Raw genomic sequence first — 17,301 nt, 5'->3', positions numbered from 1 at the left:
ATACTAAAATATTTTAAAATGTATTTTAAAACTTTTATTATCGTTTTTAACTCACAAGTGTGGGATGAAATGGCCCAAAGGCACTTAGGAAAGCCTTTTGAAATGGGTAAGGAAGACATGTTAACTCAAGGAGCCCTTTTGTTTTTAGGTACAAAAGTGGACTTACAAGCCCAAATAAACCTAATTTATTATTGAAACTCACATGTGACAAATAATTTTTTGTGGGAAGAAAAATATATTGATCTTGTGAAAGGAAAATATTTTGTTTTTGGACCCAAAAATTTTATAATTAAATTTTGATCTTTTTTATTAAAATTTTTGATTTCACCTTTGAATATGATGAGTAAAAAATTGATTTGGATAAATTATCAAACCGGTAAAATTAAGAATCAATAATTTATATGAATTTGTATTAGAATTTGTTATACTCCATCTATTTAGATTAAAATTTATTTAAATTCGATATAATTATATTTGTGATGCAGGTAAAAAAAATTATTTCATTTTATTTTTCTTAAATAATATTTTTATTTATGCATCGGAAGGTGTCACGAAATATTAACTCAATTAATGAAAAAAAAATTAAAAATAAAATAATGACACGATAATATACATAAAGAGGGATTCACATATAATTAAAGTAATTTTACACACTTAAATGTAATTTTTTATATAACTAATATTTGAATAATTAAGCTTTTGAAATCAACAATACAGTTATATTTGCATATAAAATTTCAAAGTACTCTAATAATTTTATCACATCAATCCTTAATATTGTGTCTCCCTTAATAACATATATTTAATTGTTAGAAGTTTTTAAACATAAAACAAAGGTTGCTCTTCTAGTTTATAAAAGTTGTAGATTTAATTTCAGTACTTTAATTTGGTCATTTTTCGTCTGTAACGCTCTAATTTTCGGGAATTCTGTGAATGTTGGTAAAATTTCATGCTTTGATTTTGTCATTTGTGAGTGAAATTATGAAATAGGACTTATGTGAAAATGTTTGAAAATGCTATAGGCTAATTTGTAGTGGCCAAATAAATAGTAGTGCAAAATAAGAGGATTTGCATGTCAAACCTCCCATTTTACATGAAGTGGCCAGCCATCATGTTGTTGTAGACAATATGAGCACTTGATATCCATAATTCATGGTACAAATTGATAATGGGTTAGGTAAATGTTCCATGATAATGGATTAGGTAAATATTCCATGATAATGGGTTAGGTAAATGTTTCATGATAATGGTTTAGGTAAATGTTCCATGATGGGAATTTCATGTCTTTTGTATTAAAGAATTAAATGGATGAAATATGAAATTTTATTAAAAAAAAGGGGTGAAAAGAACAAAGTTTTGTCCATCTTTGTTCATCATAGCCTAAAGTTAGAGAAGAGAAAGGAGAGGAGAAAGCTCTTGAATGTTCGGTCACTTGGGGAAGAAAATTGAAGGTAAGTTCATGGTAGTTTGCTTCTATCTTGATGTTCATGAGTTCTTCTTGATTCTACCTTAACTCTTGAAGCATATTTTGGTTTTTAGTTGTGTTGTGAGCATTTAGTCATGAATTAAAATGAAGGAAATGGTTGTTGTTCTTTTGATGAAAAATGGAAGATAGGTGAAGTTGAGCCAAACAAATGAGCATGCATGTGCCTTAGATGCTAAGGGGAAAAATCGGCTAACATGTTGTGCTTTAAAATGATGAAATGGAGATTATACTTAAGTAAAATCATAGATATGTGATGATTGATTGGTGATATACATGTTTAAATAACAAGCATGCAATGTTAGGTGTGAAAGAGTGATTTGGTAATAAATCTGCTTGGGACAGCAGCAGTAACGTGACTTTGGAAAATCACCATAAATTGTGGGAGATGAGTTAGAAGCTGCATAAATTATGTAATTAAAGCTTAATGAGTCTATTTTCAAATGAAATAAACGAGAACATATTTTGAATTCTGTACAATGAGAAATTTGATTCGTAATGAAGAGTGGTCAGATTAGTCAAACAGTGAAACATGGGAAACTTTAAGAAAAATCTGGTATTGATTGGCTAAACCAAAAATTCTGAAAATTTTATGGATAAAATATATATGAGTCTATTTTCAGGTAAAATTAACGGCACTTGATTTGGAGTTTCGTAGCTCCAATTATAAATGATTTAGTGACTGTTGTTCAGGAAGACAACTTGCAGTGAGCTTATGATTATGTGGTAAACATTGACAAAAATTTGTTAATGAGTTGCTTATTGATTTCTTATAAGCTTACTATGATCTGTAGGTGTGGTTGGCCGAATATTGTAAGGGGTTAATACGTTGTTCGTATTTGAATAGTTAGATTAATGTGTTAGTAATCCAATTGTAGGCAGTTCGTGTGTGGATCTCGTCAGCATATCGTCGCAAACAGGTGTGTAACTAACACCCTCTTTCTTAGTCTGGATCGGTAAAAGTCGAAAAGCCGAAATATCGAAAACCGGTATTTTGTATATTTGCGAGTGTGCGAATGCTCGTGAGGTAAATTGATTAATGTTTTTGGTAAGCTGCAAAATTTGGACTGCAAAGTGCATGATTTCTGTGCCCTCGATATTTTTGGGCTTAATGGGCCAAAATTGGAATGATGTGCCAACGAGCCCAATTTGGTAAGAACCCTCGGTACGTGATTCTGTTAGTACGTGAAAAGTAGGAATATGCATGAAAAACCCTAAAATAGATAAATTACTGAAATACCTTTAAAAGTAGAAAATTTACAGTTTTACCCCTAGTAGATAAATTACCGAAATACCCCTAAGGTTAAATTGACCTAAATGCATGTTTGACTGTTGTTATTTACTGCATGCCATGTTGTTATTATCTGATGCATGGGATTGGGATATTGACGGAGGAAGTACTGAAAGTGGCTTGTCCACGTACTGGAGGCTTTGCCTCAATTTACTGTTAACTGAGCAGCAAGGTTGCAACTGTGGAGTGTTGGGCTGGGTGGGTTGAGCTATTCCCCACATAGAGTGTAGGGCTGGTACGGGTGGAGTGTAGTGGTTGGTGGGTTGAGTAGTCTCCCCAAATGGGCTTGCATATGTTATTGATGTTGCATGTATTTGAAATGGGCCTATGGGCCATACTGTTATCTGAATAAGGGGCTAAGGCCCAGTTTATTGTAATCTGAAAAGGGCTCTGGTCCAGTACCACTGTTACCTGAATGGGCTTAGGCCCAATAGGCTTGAGCTGACTTGGGCTTTGAATGGGTTTTCCTTACACACTGAGTTTCCCTAAACTCACCCTTTTTATTTTCATCCACGCAAGCAATCCCTAACCATAGTGGGCTTGGAGCTGTGAGAGAATTCGGAGTGGCCACCCGTTCTGAAAGTTTGATTTTCTTCTGGTGAACTAGACATTCTTTTATTTACGTTTGAAGTTTTGGGTTTTTAAATGTAATAAGGCCGCTTAATTATTTTTGATGGTTTTAATATGTATTACTAAGATAGGTATTACTTATTTTAACTGTTGAAATTGGATGGCTTTAGGGCGCGTTTTCAAAAAAAAAAACAACAATTGATTTCAAAATAACACGACAACAAGCAAAGTTTCCGCAATGAAAGTATTTTTCAAAATTAATCACTTTTCCTAAAAATGACTTAACCAAATCGGTTTCCTAGAAATATACATGACGTTAAGGTGTGGCAATGGCGGTGTGCATGTCTAGGATTGGATCCGAAGGGAGCTTGGTACTTAAGTAGTCCGATAGACTCACCTCCTCTTTTCCGATTTCCTACCTAGTGCACAGCTTCCATTCACTTTAACCTATAATGAAATTATCTTTTAAAACACTAAGTAGGTTTTTCTGGATCAACAATATAAAATGTTTTGAACGCTTCTATGTGGCATATCGGATCCGGCCATAACGTCTGGGCCGGGTTCGGGGTGCTACATCGTCTCTGTACTTTTGAAAATTTAAAATTTCAATCCCACTAAACGATAGCTATTAAATTCATTTAATTAAGTTCTATTATTTTCCAATTCTGATGCGAGAAATATATTATCATATGTGTAAAGCCATGTTAGGTTGTTATTTTCACATATTACTGACTAAAAATTCAGCTAATGGATTAATGACAGTCTTTTGCCTCAAAATTGAAATTTCAAAATTCGGTAGGTATAGGGACCTAAAATGATCTAATTGGAGAATACAAATTAAATTTATAATTGTGTGCATAGTGCAAGACTAGTAATTGTATTTAAACAAACATATTTAACTGTTATTATTTAGGTCAAGACCAAAATCTCAAAATTAAAAAAAAACATGAACTAAAATTAACCAATTTGAAAAGTATAGGGACTAAATTTGATCAACTTAAAGTACAAAAACTAAATGCATTACAAAGTATTGAAATTAATAACAAGATTTAACCTAAAATAAATAGTCAAGTATTTTAAATTTATCAATATGATCCAACTTGCCATGCACACAAATTTTCGAACAACTCCCTCCCTCTTCTATATATATATAAAGGAGAATATCAATGAAGAATTTGGCAATGGCATGAGATTCCCAGTTTGGATTCTTAATTTATCTCAAACATTAAAATTACTAAATTACAAGTTGTCGATAAATATAGATATATTTAAAATTTGATTCACGTGTTTTAAATATGCTCAAAATAACAATTAGATTAACAAAATAACTTAATTAATATACATTGATACTATACAATTAAAACTTTTTAAAGTTTAGGGATCTAAGTTATAGTTGATGTTTAATGAGATTAAACCTTTCATTATATTTTGGTTGTTCGCGTTTGAGCTAATTAAGAAGTAAAAGAAATGTTTAGGGTGGGTTTGGATGAGCGGTGCGGTGCGGTGCAATGTAATGCGTTTAGTTTACTTTTTGTCTCATGTTACAGTATTTAATATCACCGTTACCGTTATTTTTACACTAATAAACGCACCGCCTATTTAAACCTATCCTTAATGTAATATTTGATACTTAAATTTAACAAATCTTTTAATGTGGTGCTTGAACTTTTAAAAAATTGATTTTGATACCTGAACTTTAACACTGTTTATCAATGTGGTACCTTAACTTTTGACCTATCAGAACACATAGTCTAATCATAAGTTGTCAGGAAAAAAACTATCAAGTCAAGGGACATGGAGACAATTATACCAATTATTTTAAAAGCAAAAAAAGAAGAAAGAAGAGACAAGTAAAATTCTCAAACTTAAGGCTTATTCATATTTATATTTTACGGCAAAAAATATCTTCTTTTTAATTAAAAGGCATTTTTCTTATCATAATTCAATTCTCTAATGGTGTAAAGAACTGAAAATGACAAAAAAACATTAAATCTTATTAAAAATGACAGCAATTGCTGTTGACAAGAAATTAGGTATGGAGTTTGCTGGATGAATCGATAATCATGAGGATTGCTAGTGTTCCTCCTGCCAATCCCATAGCATGGACTGAAAAATGGTGGTTGGTCTATTATCGAAAGTAAAGGATGGTAGTGGTGAGAAATATTGTTGCAGTGTGTTGTAATAGGGAAGTTACCCAATGAAAACTCAGAAAAATAGACCAATTTCTATCGGTTACTGTTTTTATTTTCAACCAAATATAAGGTTGAGAAAAGAGAAGATGAGCATCGAAATTATACGGAGCTGAATAAAGCAAAGGAGAAAATCAGAAAAAGAAAAAGAGACTATCAAAAGTTCAAATAAAAACCCATTTGAGAAATCATAGATTTCTAGGAACCATTTGAGAAATCCGAGCGGTGAAGAATTTCGCCATACCTAGAATAAGCAATTGTCAAACTTACACAATGGTTCGACGGTTGGATCTTTAGATCGGGGTCAGAGAAGTGCGAAAATTTAGAGGCATTTTTGTAGCTTTTGGGAAGTTTTCTGAGAAATATAATCAGAGATATCAAAAGAGGAGACTGAGAACAACACTCCGGTATCACTTTAGGGCCGGAAAGGAGGCTGGTCATGGCGGCGACGATGGTTGAGAAAGGAAGAAGAAGACGAATAAAAGGGAAAAAGAAAGAAATAGCAAATTAATTCTGAAAATTAATAAAATAATTTTTTTTGCAAGAAATTAGTAGAAATGTCAAAAGTCTGATTTTTTTATCGCTTTTAAAATATATTGGTATAATTATTTTAAAGTCCCTTAACTTGATCATTTATTTATTTTTTGACAAATGGTGTCACATGGCATCTACAAGTGGGCCACGGCCCACGTGTCCTGACAGATAAAATATTAACACCCTTAGTCAGAGATACTATATTGATAAACAGCATTAAAGTTCAGGTATTAAAATCTGACTTTTTAGAATTTTATGTACCAATTTATAAAATTTTAATTGCAAAATATGACATTAAATCCAAAAGAAATAATAATAAAATTTAACAGCTATGCGTGCAAACCAACCGGGGAGAACGGCAGGGAGTTTGGCAGCCTGGTCGAGGTCATGGTTTTCTCTTGCTTTCAAGATTTGGAAGATGAAAGCAAGGCGGAGTTGGGTGCTCTGCTCATACTCTGACGCATTATGATGTTAGTCTCCTTTCGAAGTAAGTCGCATTCCATTTTAACAGCTTCAAATTTTCTCCTACTTGTCTTTGCCCTTCTTTGATCTTCCTTTGTTCCTTACTTATTTCTTCCATATCTGATCGTAGCCTTTTCATGCGTTTCCGAAGGTTTTTGGACTTTCGTCTCTGCCGAAATTCCATGTTAATAAACTCTACTCATTTCTTCGAAAACCTTCGGAAGCATATGAAAAGGCTACGATAAGATATGGAAGAAACAAGTAGGTAACAAAGGGAGATCATGACAAGTAGGCGAAAAATTTGAAGCCGTTGAATTGGGATGCGATTTACTTCGAAAGGAGACTAACATCATACTGCAGCAGAGTATGAGCACCCAACTCCGCCTTGCTTGCATGTTCCAAATGGCGGAAGAAACTGGGTTAACCAATGGGTATGTAGCTCAGCTCCTTAAATGCCAGGCTCAGCTCAACCCTCAAACCCTTTCTACGCGAGCTTCTCCGTGAGATGATGAAATCCCCATTCCCATCCTATCATCTTAACCTTATTCATTAACCAACTCTTTACAGGTCCTCCTCCTTTTTACTTATTTCATGTATGTATGAGGATCCGTTTTTAATACCCATTTTTTGTTTCAGGTTGGATGAGGCAGTTATGCATTATGGTGAGAGCATAAACGAGATTACCAATGAAGAATTTGGTAATTGCATGTAAGCTTTTTAGGGGTTTCCTTTTGCCCATTTTATTTGTAATTCATTATAGGAGTAGTTAACTGCACCACACATTCCCAGATTGGATTCTTAATTGATCTCAAACTTTAAAAGTACTAAATGTTAATGATGCTATATGAGTTAACAATTAGACTAAAGTAAGAACTTAATTAATACAATATTGATTTTTTTAAGGACACAATTAGAAATTTTTGAAGTTTAGGGACTAATTTACAATCTAGTCTATAGTTGACGTTTAATGCAATTAACCCTTCATTATATTTTGGTTGTTCGTGTTTGAGCTAATTAGGAAGTAGGAGAAATAGTTAGCATTTGGTTCATGTAAATGAATTTGAACCGAGAAATAAAATGAACTCTACATGTTTGCTTAATTTCCTTATTGAACATTAAGTTCAAATTTTTGGGTCTTTTGGTGTTTGCATTAGGATGCTTGGTTACAGACTACAATAGGATACACTTTACTTTTATAACATGAATTAAGGTTGCCCCAAGGGACTATTAACGATGAATGATTCAAGAGAAAAGATGTAGGATTGGTTTTGGTTTAAACTGATTCACATTAGGTACACTTGGAAGCGATGGTTTGGGTTTCATTTCATCTTTCAAGCATGGAAAGTTTGACAAATTGTGTCAAATTGAGTTTGATTTTCATGTAGTCATTCACTAATCCATGTTTGTATTTGCTTAGAATTTCGCCTACTGTTTTTTACCGCTCGGCCGACAAAGTTAAAGGCGGCGATGGGGAAGACCGCTTTGTTGTGACGTTTGACGGGAAGTATTTGCCTTATACTGAACAGGTTTGTTGCCTTTGATTGCTTTAGTTCACTAATGAAGCACAGCTGATCTCTTTTTGGTATGCAATACACATAAATGAGAGAAATACTCATTTAAATCTCGATTCTAATGGCAGAAATCGGAGCATATGGCTTCAAAGTCTACGACTACATCGAAGCTAACGAACAGTTAAAACAATAAACAGCTGCTTATCTATACTCATATATATAGAAGGAAGATCCTAAGGTCTTGCACAATAAATATCTGTTCATCCTTTTTGCTTTTTTACATGAGAGCATAATGGGTAAATTTTAATTCCAATCCTTCTACTTTTTTAGTTTATAGGAATGTTTAAATTTCAATTTGATCCTTATACTTTTCTCAAATTTAAGATTTAATAAGATTTAATCTATATACTTTAATTTTGACATAACTTGGTATCTCAATTTTTATAGTGAGATTAGTTAATCTAAATATTTTATTCTAATTAAAATGATTATGTTAATTTGAAGAATTGTTAGCACTGTTAAAATTATTTATTAAATTCAAGTCTGTTCCAATTAGAGGTAATCATGGGTCGGGCCTCAATAGAATTTTAGGCATGTTTTTTAGGCTAGAGCACGAAAAATGGGCTTAAAATTTTGCTCAAGCTCGATTTAAATAAAAATGCTAAAACTCAAGTCCGGTTTGGCCCGCTCATATTAATTTTTTATAATATTATTTTTATATAAAAGTAAATTTTAAAAAATATAATACATCAAATATACTAAAAATATTAAAATAAATAATTCTCAACAAATTGAAAATAAATTAAAAAAAGTATTTATACTTAAATAACACTAGAATATGTGTAACTTAAAAAATAAATGTCTCTAAAATAATAGCAAAATTAACAACAAAACAATAATTATATAGTATCCAAACAGCAACAAAATAGTAACAATATAAAAGCGAAATAATAGTAAAACAACAACAAAACATAATAATAAAATAGTAGAAAGAGTAGCAAAACACAACAATAGTTCTTTTCTTCTTTTTTGCAAATTTGGGCTTGGGCCAGGCTCGGTTAAAAAAACCTTACTTGAGGCTTGGCCTGTTTAGAAAATGAGCTTTATTTTTTGCCCAAGCCCATTTTTCGATCTTATATTTTTGCTCAAACCCTCCCATTTTTTAGGTGAGCCGGGTGGCTCGTTATTTTTTGTTACAGGGATATCAAGTGAGTTTATTATTATTATTATTTTAAAATGTCATACAATAAATTTAACAAAAGAATTTTAATAGTATTAACAAATTGATCTAAATGTTAAGGTTAGTATTTGGTACATATCTTTATTTAAAAAAAAAATATTTTACTATATTTCTATAAGATACTTGTCAATACTTTGATAGTGCTTGTGGAGTCTAAAAACTTTACTGACATTAATTATTATTTCAATTTTTAAATTCAAAAATTAAAAATTAAATTAAATTCAAAATGTAAACAAATATAATTTTTTTGAATAAATTGTAAATTTTAACTAATAAATAATTATGTATTTACTAAATATTATCCTCAGCTCACAAATCGAACGAACAAAAACTTTCAAGCAATTGGGCCCAATTGAAAGCCCAAAGGGAGAGAGGAGATACATAAATAGTAGCAGTTGAAAAAACCCACTTCACTCCCAAAAACCCTCTCTCAGCTTATCCTCTCTTACACTCTCGACTCTTATCAAAATCAATCTTTCTCTCACCATGGCACAAACCCTTACCCGTGCGGCCACATCCACCCTCACGCGCCACCTTTCTCTCTCCTTAATCCTCCCCAAGCGCCTCCTTTCCTCCAAATCCATCACCCATCCTCCTCCCATCCCTTCCCTCCGCTTCTCCCGCCGCCCTCTTACCCCTCTTTCCCACGCCGTCCGATGTCTCCCTCTCGCTCCCACGCGCTTCACTTCCATCCGTTGCCGCGTCAACCGCTCCGGGAACTCCGCTTACTCTCCGCTCAACTCCGGGTCGAACTTCAGCGACCGGCCGCCGACTGAAATGGCCCCGCTGTTTCCGGGTTGTGATTATGAGCATTGGCTTATCGTTATGGATAAGCCCGGTGGAGAAGGAGCTACTAAGCAGGAAATGATCGATTGCTATATCAAAACCCTTGCTAAAGTCGTCGGCAGGTCTTTTTTTTAATTCTTTTCGTGGATTCTTTTGGGTGTTTGGATGCTGAGAAAGTCTGGGAAAATGGGAAGGAAAAAATTGGTTTAATTTTGAAAAGGAAGATAATATCTTGGGTTTTTTTATTACCTATTTTTCTGGGTTTACCTTTGTTTTTCACAAGAATTGATTCTTTATTAAGATTGCTTATGGTACATTTCATTTCAGGATTTAGAGAGTTCTTCTGTTGCTTACATTATTCAGACTTAGTTTGGATTTTAAGACCATCCTGTTTGATATTAATTTTTTATTTGGTAATGTCTCTATGTTAGCGAGGAAGAAGCTAAGAAGAAGATCTACAACGTTTCGTGTGAGAGGTACTTTGGATTCGGATGCGAGATCGACGAGGAGACCTCAAATAAGCTAGAAGGTCTTGCTTTTAGCTCCCTTTAAGTGGATGGATTGTCTCATTCCGCATTTACTCTAACTTATAAATTTTGTTGTTTTCTTGTTAACAGGATTGCCTGGCGTTCTCTTCGTGCTCCCAGATTCTTATGTCGATCCCGAGTACAAGGACTATGGTGGTAAGCTGTTAGCCTTTTTGTCTAATATAGTTCTGCAAAAACTTTTGCTAGTATTTACATAAAATGCTAATTTAACATTGGAGATGTGCTTCCATTACGATGTATGCGTAGTTAACTGTCATTAAAATGCTCGTTTTTCTTCTTGTTTCAGTTATGTGATTGCGTTTGTATACTTTCTTTTTATTGTTTATATTTTTTCTTTCAAGTTTTTAATCGCCTATCAGTTCATATGAGACTCATTGAAATGTTATATTTGTTTTAACTGACCTCAACAAGGTAATTTGCATGCTGATGTTTAGCATGACTTACATGAGCATAATAGGGAATGCCTACGTACCAGTCCATCTTGGCAAAGCTAAAAAGCCTTGTAGGCAATGTTTAGTTTTGAATGCTAATGGACTTAAATCAAATGTCTCTCTCACTACTTTGTGCTTCCATTTTTACAACATGGAGTTCAAACCAGTAGGAAGAACTGGAGAAGACATTATACCATATGGTTTGCACCATCAAAAGGGATCAAGTTCTTGTTTGAGTATTTTAGCTATGCATTTAGTCCATCTTGGCAAAGCTAAAACGTCTTATAGACAATGTTTAGTTTTGAATGCTAATGGACTTACAGTGAATGCATCTTTCATGACTTTCTGATCTCATCCTACATGGAGTTCGGATTCATAGAGATGATACACTATTTTGTTTTTGCACATAGCTTATGGCATCTTCTTTTGAAACAATAACTGAGCATTTATCTCAATTATCTTATCCTTTATTTATGTCGATAACTGCATGTTATGGCAATGGAAGCCAATATTGTTCATTGGGAATTTAAAAACAGAAATTGTCTATATTCTAATACTTGTAAACCTATTACCTCAGTCCATCTTCGCTAAGTTACTAGTCATGAGTTGGTCTACTAATGGACTTACATCAAAGTCCTCACGGTACTCATGTTTTGTGCTTTTACTTATGGAATTAGAGTTATCGGAGAAGATACATAAAAAAATTGCCTTTAATCTCATGATAGACGGATAATATTTGATATTTGACAATTGCAATTATTATTTTGCAGCTGAATTGTTTGTTAATGGGGAGATTGTTCAACGATCACCAGAAAGACAAAGGAGGGTGGAACCACCACCGCAAAGGGCCCAAGACAGACCAAGGTACAACGATCGGACCCGTTATGTTCGTCGCAGAGAGAACATGAGGTGAAAAGTATAATTAGAAAGAAAGAAAATGATGTATAGAACTCTTTTTAAGTGTTTCTTGAGATATGGGAGCATTATTATTATGAAGAGAAGACATGGAAAAGAAAAGCTTATGTTGATGTTTTTTAATGTAGTTCTGATTCTGAACTTGAATGTTTTGTGGTCTGCGTGAGTTTCTGCATAAAAACTGATGTAGGATTATTTATGATATTACTTTTTATTTATTTTCCTTCTCCTTAGAATCTAAATTTTTATTTCCTTTTTACTGATTGTTGACAGCGTAGTTGATTCATGTAATTATGTTTCATCTGCAATTCCTTTCGAAATCTCATATGGATTTGCAGCCCGTAATCTTACAATTGCAATAGTTAGAGTTTCATTTTTAATGTGATTTTTTTTAATAATTATCTCAATTTTAATCACTTCAAAATGAAATAATAAATTAAAATTTTTATTTCTTTGATATCATCTTCAATCAACATTAAAAATTAATGTAGCGACATGAAAATTTTAGCTTAGTCGCTAATTGTGGTGATTTATTGAAAACTTGAAAACTGAAGTTTGATTTTGAAATAAGAAGGGAGTCGCCACCGATTCTTTTTATAGGTGTGATCGGACACCTAATGAATCATCCTTAGGGAAAGAAAATTTATTTTCAAACAAAATGAAGGCTAAATTTAGGTCTACGTGAAAATTCAGAGAAAAATTAGGGTTCGGGAGTCGGTTATGCATGAGGAAGTTATTAGCACTCTCGCGACGCCCAAAATTGGTTTCAAGTTTCGTTTTCTTTTGAGAAAGACATACCGTTTTAACACGAGTCGATTGATATTCACCCAACATAGCGATGAAATCAATGACTTAATGTTAAATCGGCATGTTGCCTTATTTATTGAAAATAAAAATTATGAGTAAAATATTATTTAAAATAAGAATTCGTACATAATACAAAACGACGATGCAATTAATAATGAAATATTAAAACTGAGAATATTAAAACAACAATATTAATATTTACAAAAAAATTGAAATGATGTGCTACCAATTATAATAAGAAAAAAATACTATATTCATAATGACAATAAAAAATAACAATATATATAAAACATATAAAATGAACATATACAACATATATTAGAAATATTAATAATAGAAAAATATATTATATACATATGCTAACGATGCTACATAAACATGTACCTATATGCATTAAAAAATCTATATATATAATGGACATGTACTAATAATGATAATAAGAGTAATAATAATATATACATGATATACACATAAATACAAGGTTTAAAAGGGTAATATATAAAAAAAACGTATATAATATAATATTAAAACATTTACATAATATGTATACACACATAATTAAAAAAAATACTAATATTAACAACAATACTAATATTACATAAAGATATACCTATATATATTAGAGATATATACATATATAATGAAATACATAAATAATACGATATTAAAAAAAATGTATACGTGATATGTAAAATAAAAATAATAATATACATAATGTAAGAGTATAAGAGTATTAAAAATATAAATAAAAATAGTGAAGAAACGAGTAAAAATAATATACATAAGAATAAGAAAATATTATAATAAATACTAAAAATATCTATATATATACATATACATGCATGTATAATGACGAAAAAAAATAATAATAATAGTGAAAATTATAGATATAATAATAATAGAAATGATAATACCATATGAAAAGTATATATACATACACATATACTAAAATACATACTAACATTAATAATAAATATAATATTATAATACTAATAATGATAACATGAAATCAAAGTAACTAAAAAAGCACTATATATAAGTATATCGTATGCATATGTAAGGAAAATATATACTAATATATAAAAATAACAATATTAAGTATCAATAATATAATGATAATAGCGAAATTAATATTACAAATTTTATTTGAGAGCAAAAACGACACAGGGCCAAATTGCAACGCGCGCATGACTTAGAGGGACCAAGAGCACAATATTCCCAATTATTAAGACGCTGCTCAGTAAAATGGGCCACAATTTATAAAACAGATTAAATTTCAAGGCCAATTTATAAATAAATATAAACTACATTGTAGAACACTTAAAAAGCGAAAGGGTCATTCGCGCAATTAGACCCTTCCGCAAAAACACGCTGATCCTAGTCCCAATGGGTCGGGTAATCAGGTTGCCCCCAAAACGACACCGTTTTGGGCGCGTTTGGGGGTCTTTCAAAACGACGCCGTTTTCTTGTATTATAAAAGTAAAAAAAATTCTAAAAATTTCATTTTTCTTCTTGTTTCAGAAAAAAAGAAAAGAAAGGGGCTCTCTCTCTTTTCTCTCTTGGTCCAAGACCTCTGGTCGTCGGGCCTATCACCGTCCGCCGTGCCGGCCACCGTAAATCACCAAAGGTAATTTTTTTTTTGTATTTACTATATATATTTATGTAGATCGATAGATTCAAAAAAAATAAAAGTAAATGAATAAAAGAAAATAAGATCACCTCAAGTTTTCGGATTTTTGACTTTTGATTTTCTGGTTTGTGTTATACTCGTATTCTTTTCTTATATTTTCCTTGATTCACTGCTTGCATGTGTGTATTGAAATTGTTTCTTTTCATTCATTCCAGATTCGAACCCCCAAAACCTTTTTTCATTCGGCTTTTATAGCCTTATTTACAAGTTATTTTCTATTATTATCTGTCTTTTCGTTTCACTGGTTGCAGGTGCAAGTTGTTGGAGAGGTGGTGGGGACTTGACCGGTGGAGCGGCGCTGGTCAGATGGCAGAGGCAAGTGGGGAGTGGTTGCGGCTAGGAAGTAGGTTAGGGTTAGCTTTAGGGTTTCTTTTTTTCTTTTTCTAATTTGGGCTTGTATGTGGGGTTTGGGTATTAAGTTGGTATTGGGCCGAGGGTGGATTAAATGGTTTAAGGGGTTTGGGTTGTAAAAGGGTTAAATAATATTGGGCTTGCTATATTGGGCTATAAATGGGTAGTTAGGTTTAATTGTAATACAATTGGGGTTTGTGGGTCAAATTAAGTTATGGGCTAGTTGGTATTTAGGTAGGTTATTTTGTATTTGGGCTTTGTGTGATGTGAACTGGCCCAAAATTGGCCTATAACAATTAATATTTTGTTATATTACATTTTATAATTTTAATTAAATTTATCTTTAAGCCATAACAAAATAAAAAATGCATGGTAACTTTGATTGGCGAGAATCTTAGCTTTATTTATTTAAATAAAAAATGAGATGTGGAATTATTTTACTAGAGAAATTTTTTAATAAAAATAAAATACTATAAGCTTAAAAGAATAAAAAAAGGTACATGATGATATAGTAGGTAATCTTAGTCTCTACAATTAGAGATAATCTTATTTATATTTGGATAATTTCATTATTAGAGGTAATTTTATATCCACATCCTTCGAATTTGTATTACTTAAATTCATATTAATTAATTATTTTTACAAGATCAAACTAGAATTAAAACTCTAAATTATGACATATTAGTCGGATGTTTACTTTCCCGTACAAACATATTAATTATACCGACAACATAACTAATTAGCTAGATTGCTTTATTTTTCGAATAATGGATTTGAAAATTTTGTAAAATAAACTTGATTTATTAAATTTAAATCTTAAAAAATTCAAATATTCGATATCTATACTATTATTAAATTTAAATCCTTATAGAAACAAGGCCCAGGCCCAAATGAAAAGAAAATTGAACAAAATCATTATCCAAATAATCTTTTCTTCTTTTTTTCCTTCACAAAAACAAAACAGATAAACAAAAGGAAGTGAAAAAAACCAGAGAAGGCAACCATGGCGACGTTGGCTACTGTGGGAAGTAGTTCAGTTCTTCGGTTCAACAAAACAGAGCCTCTGAAGACGAACCCATCTTCACCATTTCTTGGTTTCGTTACTTCCCAACTCAGCGGCATCAAAATCTCTTGCAACCTCCCTGTCGTGGTGGCGCCTTTAAAACCCATATCTTCCCCTTTCACTCCTGCTCTCCAGCCTGTTGCTCGTAAATACCTTCATCTCTTTCTGTTTTCTTAGTCATATGTTCTTTGTGATTAAAACTTTCTGGGTTCCTTTCAATTTTGCATTTTCATTTTTGTTCAATTATGTGAAATTTCATGCTGGCGTTGAAGTTAAGGATTTTGTAATGCTAAGTGGGGTGCTTTGGGGAGTTTGGTAGTGAAAATTGTTTTCTGGGTTTGTTGATTTTAATTTTAAAATTTACAATGTGAGCTTGATTGGTTTGAGGCTTAGAGTTGCCTTTTGAACAAGCATATGGAGCTATATTGATTGAATTTTTCAATTTTCTCCAATTATTTGTGTTTGATATCTATGTCCAGCTCGTACTTAGACATGGATTGGTGGATATGACCGAGTTATAATCTTTGTATTGTTTGAGTGTGACATTGTTTTTAAGAACTCGTATTGGCAACTTCCTTTCCTTACCTAGCACGCTAATTCTAAGCCGGAATTGGTTATAAATTAGAGTTTATGAAAGTTAAAATCAATGTGTTTTTTGTCGGAATTAGAGAGGGCGTCTCGGATAGAAGTACATGTTCAATACAAATATACTCAACATTACTCGAGCATGTGTTGAATACGAGTGTCAAATATATATACTTTAGAGCAAACGAAGAGCCGGGTAAAGCAGGTTAAGTGTTCAAGACCGAACAGAAAACTTATGGCTATTGGAGTCGTGGAACGACGGTCATGGCTTTCTAGGTTGGATATAGAACTAGAGATAGCATGAAGGTGAAATTCGATTTGCTAGTCTGAAAATGAATGGCGGTTCAATGATCTCTATTGATCTTTTTTTCAGGTAGGATATGCCCTTTCACCGGCAAGAAAGCGAACAAAGCCAACAAAGTTTCGTTCTCAAATCACAAGACGAAGAAATTACAGTTTGTCAACCTCCAATACAAGAAGGTTTGGTGGGAAGCCGGTAAACGCTATGTAAAATTGCGTTTATCGACCAAGGCGTTGAAGACCATCGAGAAGAACGGATTGGATGCCGTTGCTAAGAAGGCTGGGATAGATCTTCGCAAGGAATGATCAAAGAAAAAAAGTACTAAAATTTTAGATTTCCAGTTTTAGTTTTGCAGAAACCATTTTCCCCAGAAAACAACACTATTTGGTAAAACATTGGGTTAATTTATGTAACTCTTTTTAGCTTGATATGTTATCTGAATTCAAAAGGGGTATCGTATGTGTCTGAAACGGATAAGGATATTAAGAGTTCGGGATGGTTTTGAAATGAACTAAATAAACCAATTTAATTTAAACTTTTGAAG

General features: G+C 32.3%; 2 protein-coding genes, 1 long non-coding RNA gene and 1 pseudogene across 3 annotated transcripts; all 4 read left to right on the top strand.

The window, feature by feature from the left end:
• The first annotated feature begins 6,408 nt into the window (after nt 1-6,408).
• LOC107942207 (cyanate hydratase-like) lies at nt 6,409-8,399 on the top strand (annotated as a pseudogene).
• Nucleotides 8,400-9,685: 1,286 nt separating this feature from the next.
• On the top strand, nt 9,686-12,178 carry LOC107942212 (multiple organellar RNA editing factor 2, chloroplastic). The gene is made up of 4 exons (XM_016875844.2): nt 9,686-10,188; nt 10,498-10,595; nt 10,684-10,749; nt 11,816-12,178. Exons 1-4 carry the CDS (start codon nt 9,767-9,769, stop codon nt 11,956-11,958), a joined length of 729 nt encoding a protein of 242 aa, XP_016731333.1. The 5' UTR covers nt 9,686-9,766; the 3' UTR covers nt 11,959-12,178.
• A 2,055-nt stretch (nt 12,179-14,233) lies between these two features.
• Nucleotides 14,234-15,118, top strand: LOC107942204 (uncharacterized). Its single transcript, XR_001695793.2, has 2 exons — nt 14,234-14,394; nt 14,709-15,118. It is a non-coding gene; the product is annotated as an uncharacterized lncRNA (long non-coding RNA).
• Nucleotides 15,119-15,679: 561 nt separating this feature from the next.
• LOC107942210 (50S ribosomal protein L28, chloroplastic) lies at nt 15,680-17,185 on the top strand. The gene is made up of 2 exons (XM_016875842.2): nt 15,680-16,016; nt 16,830-17,185. Exons 1-2 carry the CDS (start codon nt 15,812-15,814, stop codon nt 17,060-17,062), a joined length of 438 nt encoding a protein of 145 aa, XP_016731331.1. The 5' UTR covers nt 15,680-15,811; the 3' UTR covers nt 17,063-17,185.
• The last annotated feature ends 116 nt before the right edge of the window (nt 17,186-17,301 follow it).

This window comes from Gossypium hirsutum, chromosome A02, assembly GCF_007990345.1.
Source record: "Gossypium hirsutum isolate 1008001.06 chromosome A02, Gossypium_hirsutum_v2.1, whole genome shotgun sequence".
Lineage (NCBI taxonomy): Eukaryota > Viridiplantae > Streptophyta > Magnoliopsida > Malvales > Malvaceae > Gossypium > Gossypium hirsutum.
The sequence above is the reverse complement of the archived record's forward strand: the minus strand, read 5'-3'. Positions and strand labels throughout refer to the sequence as shown.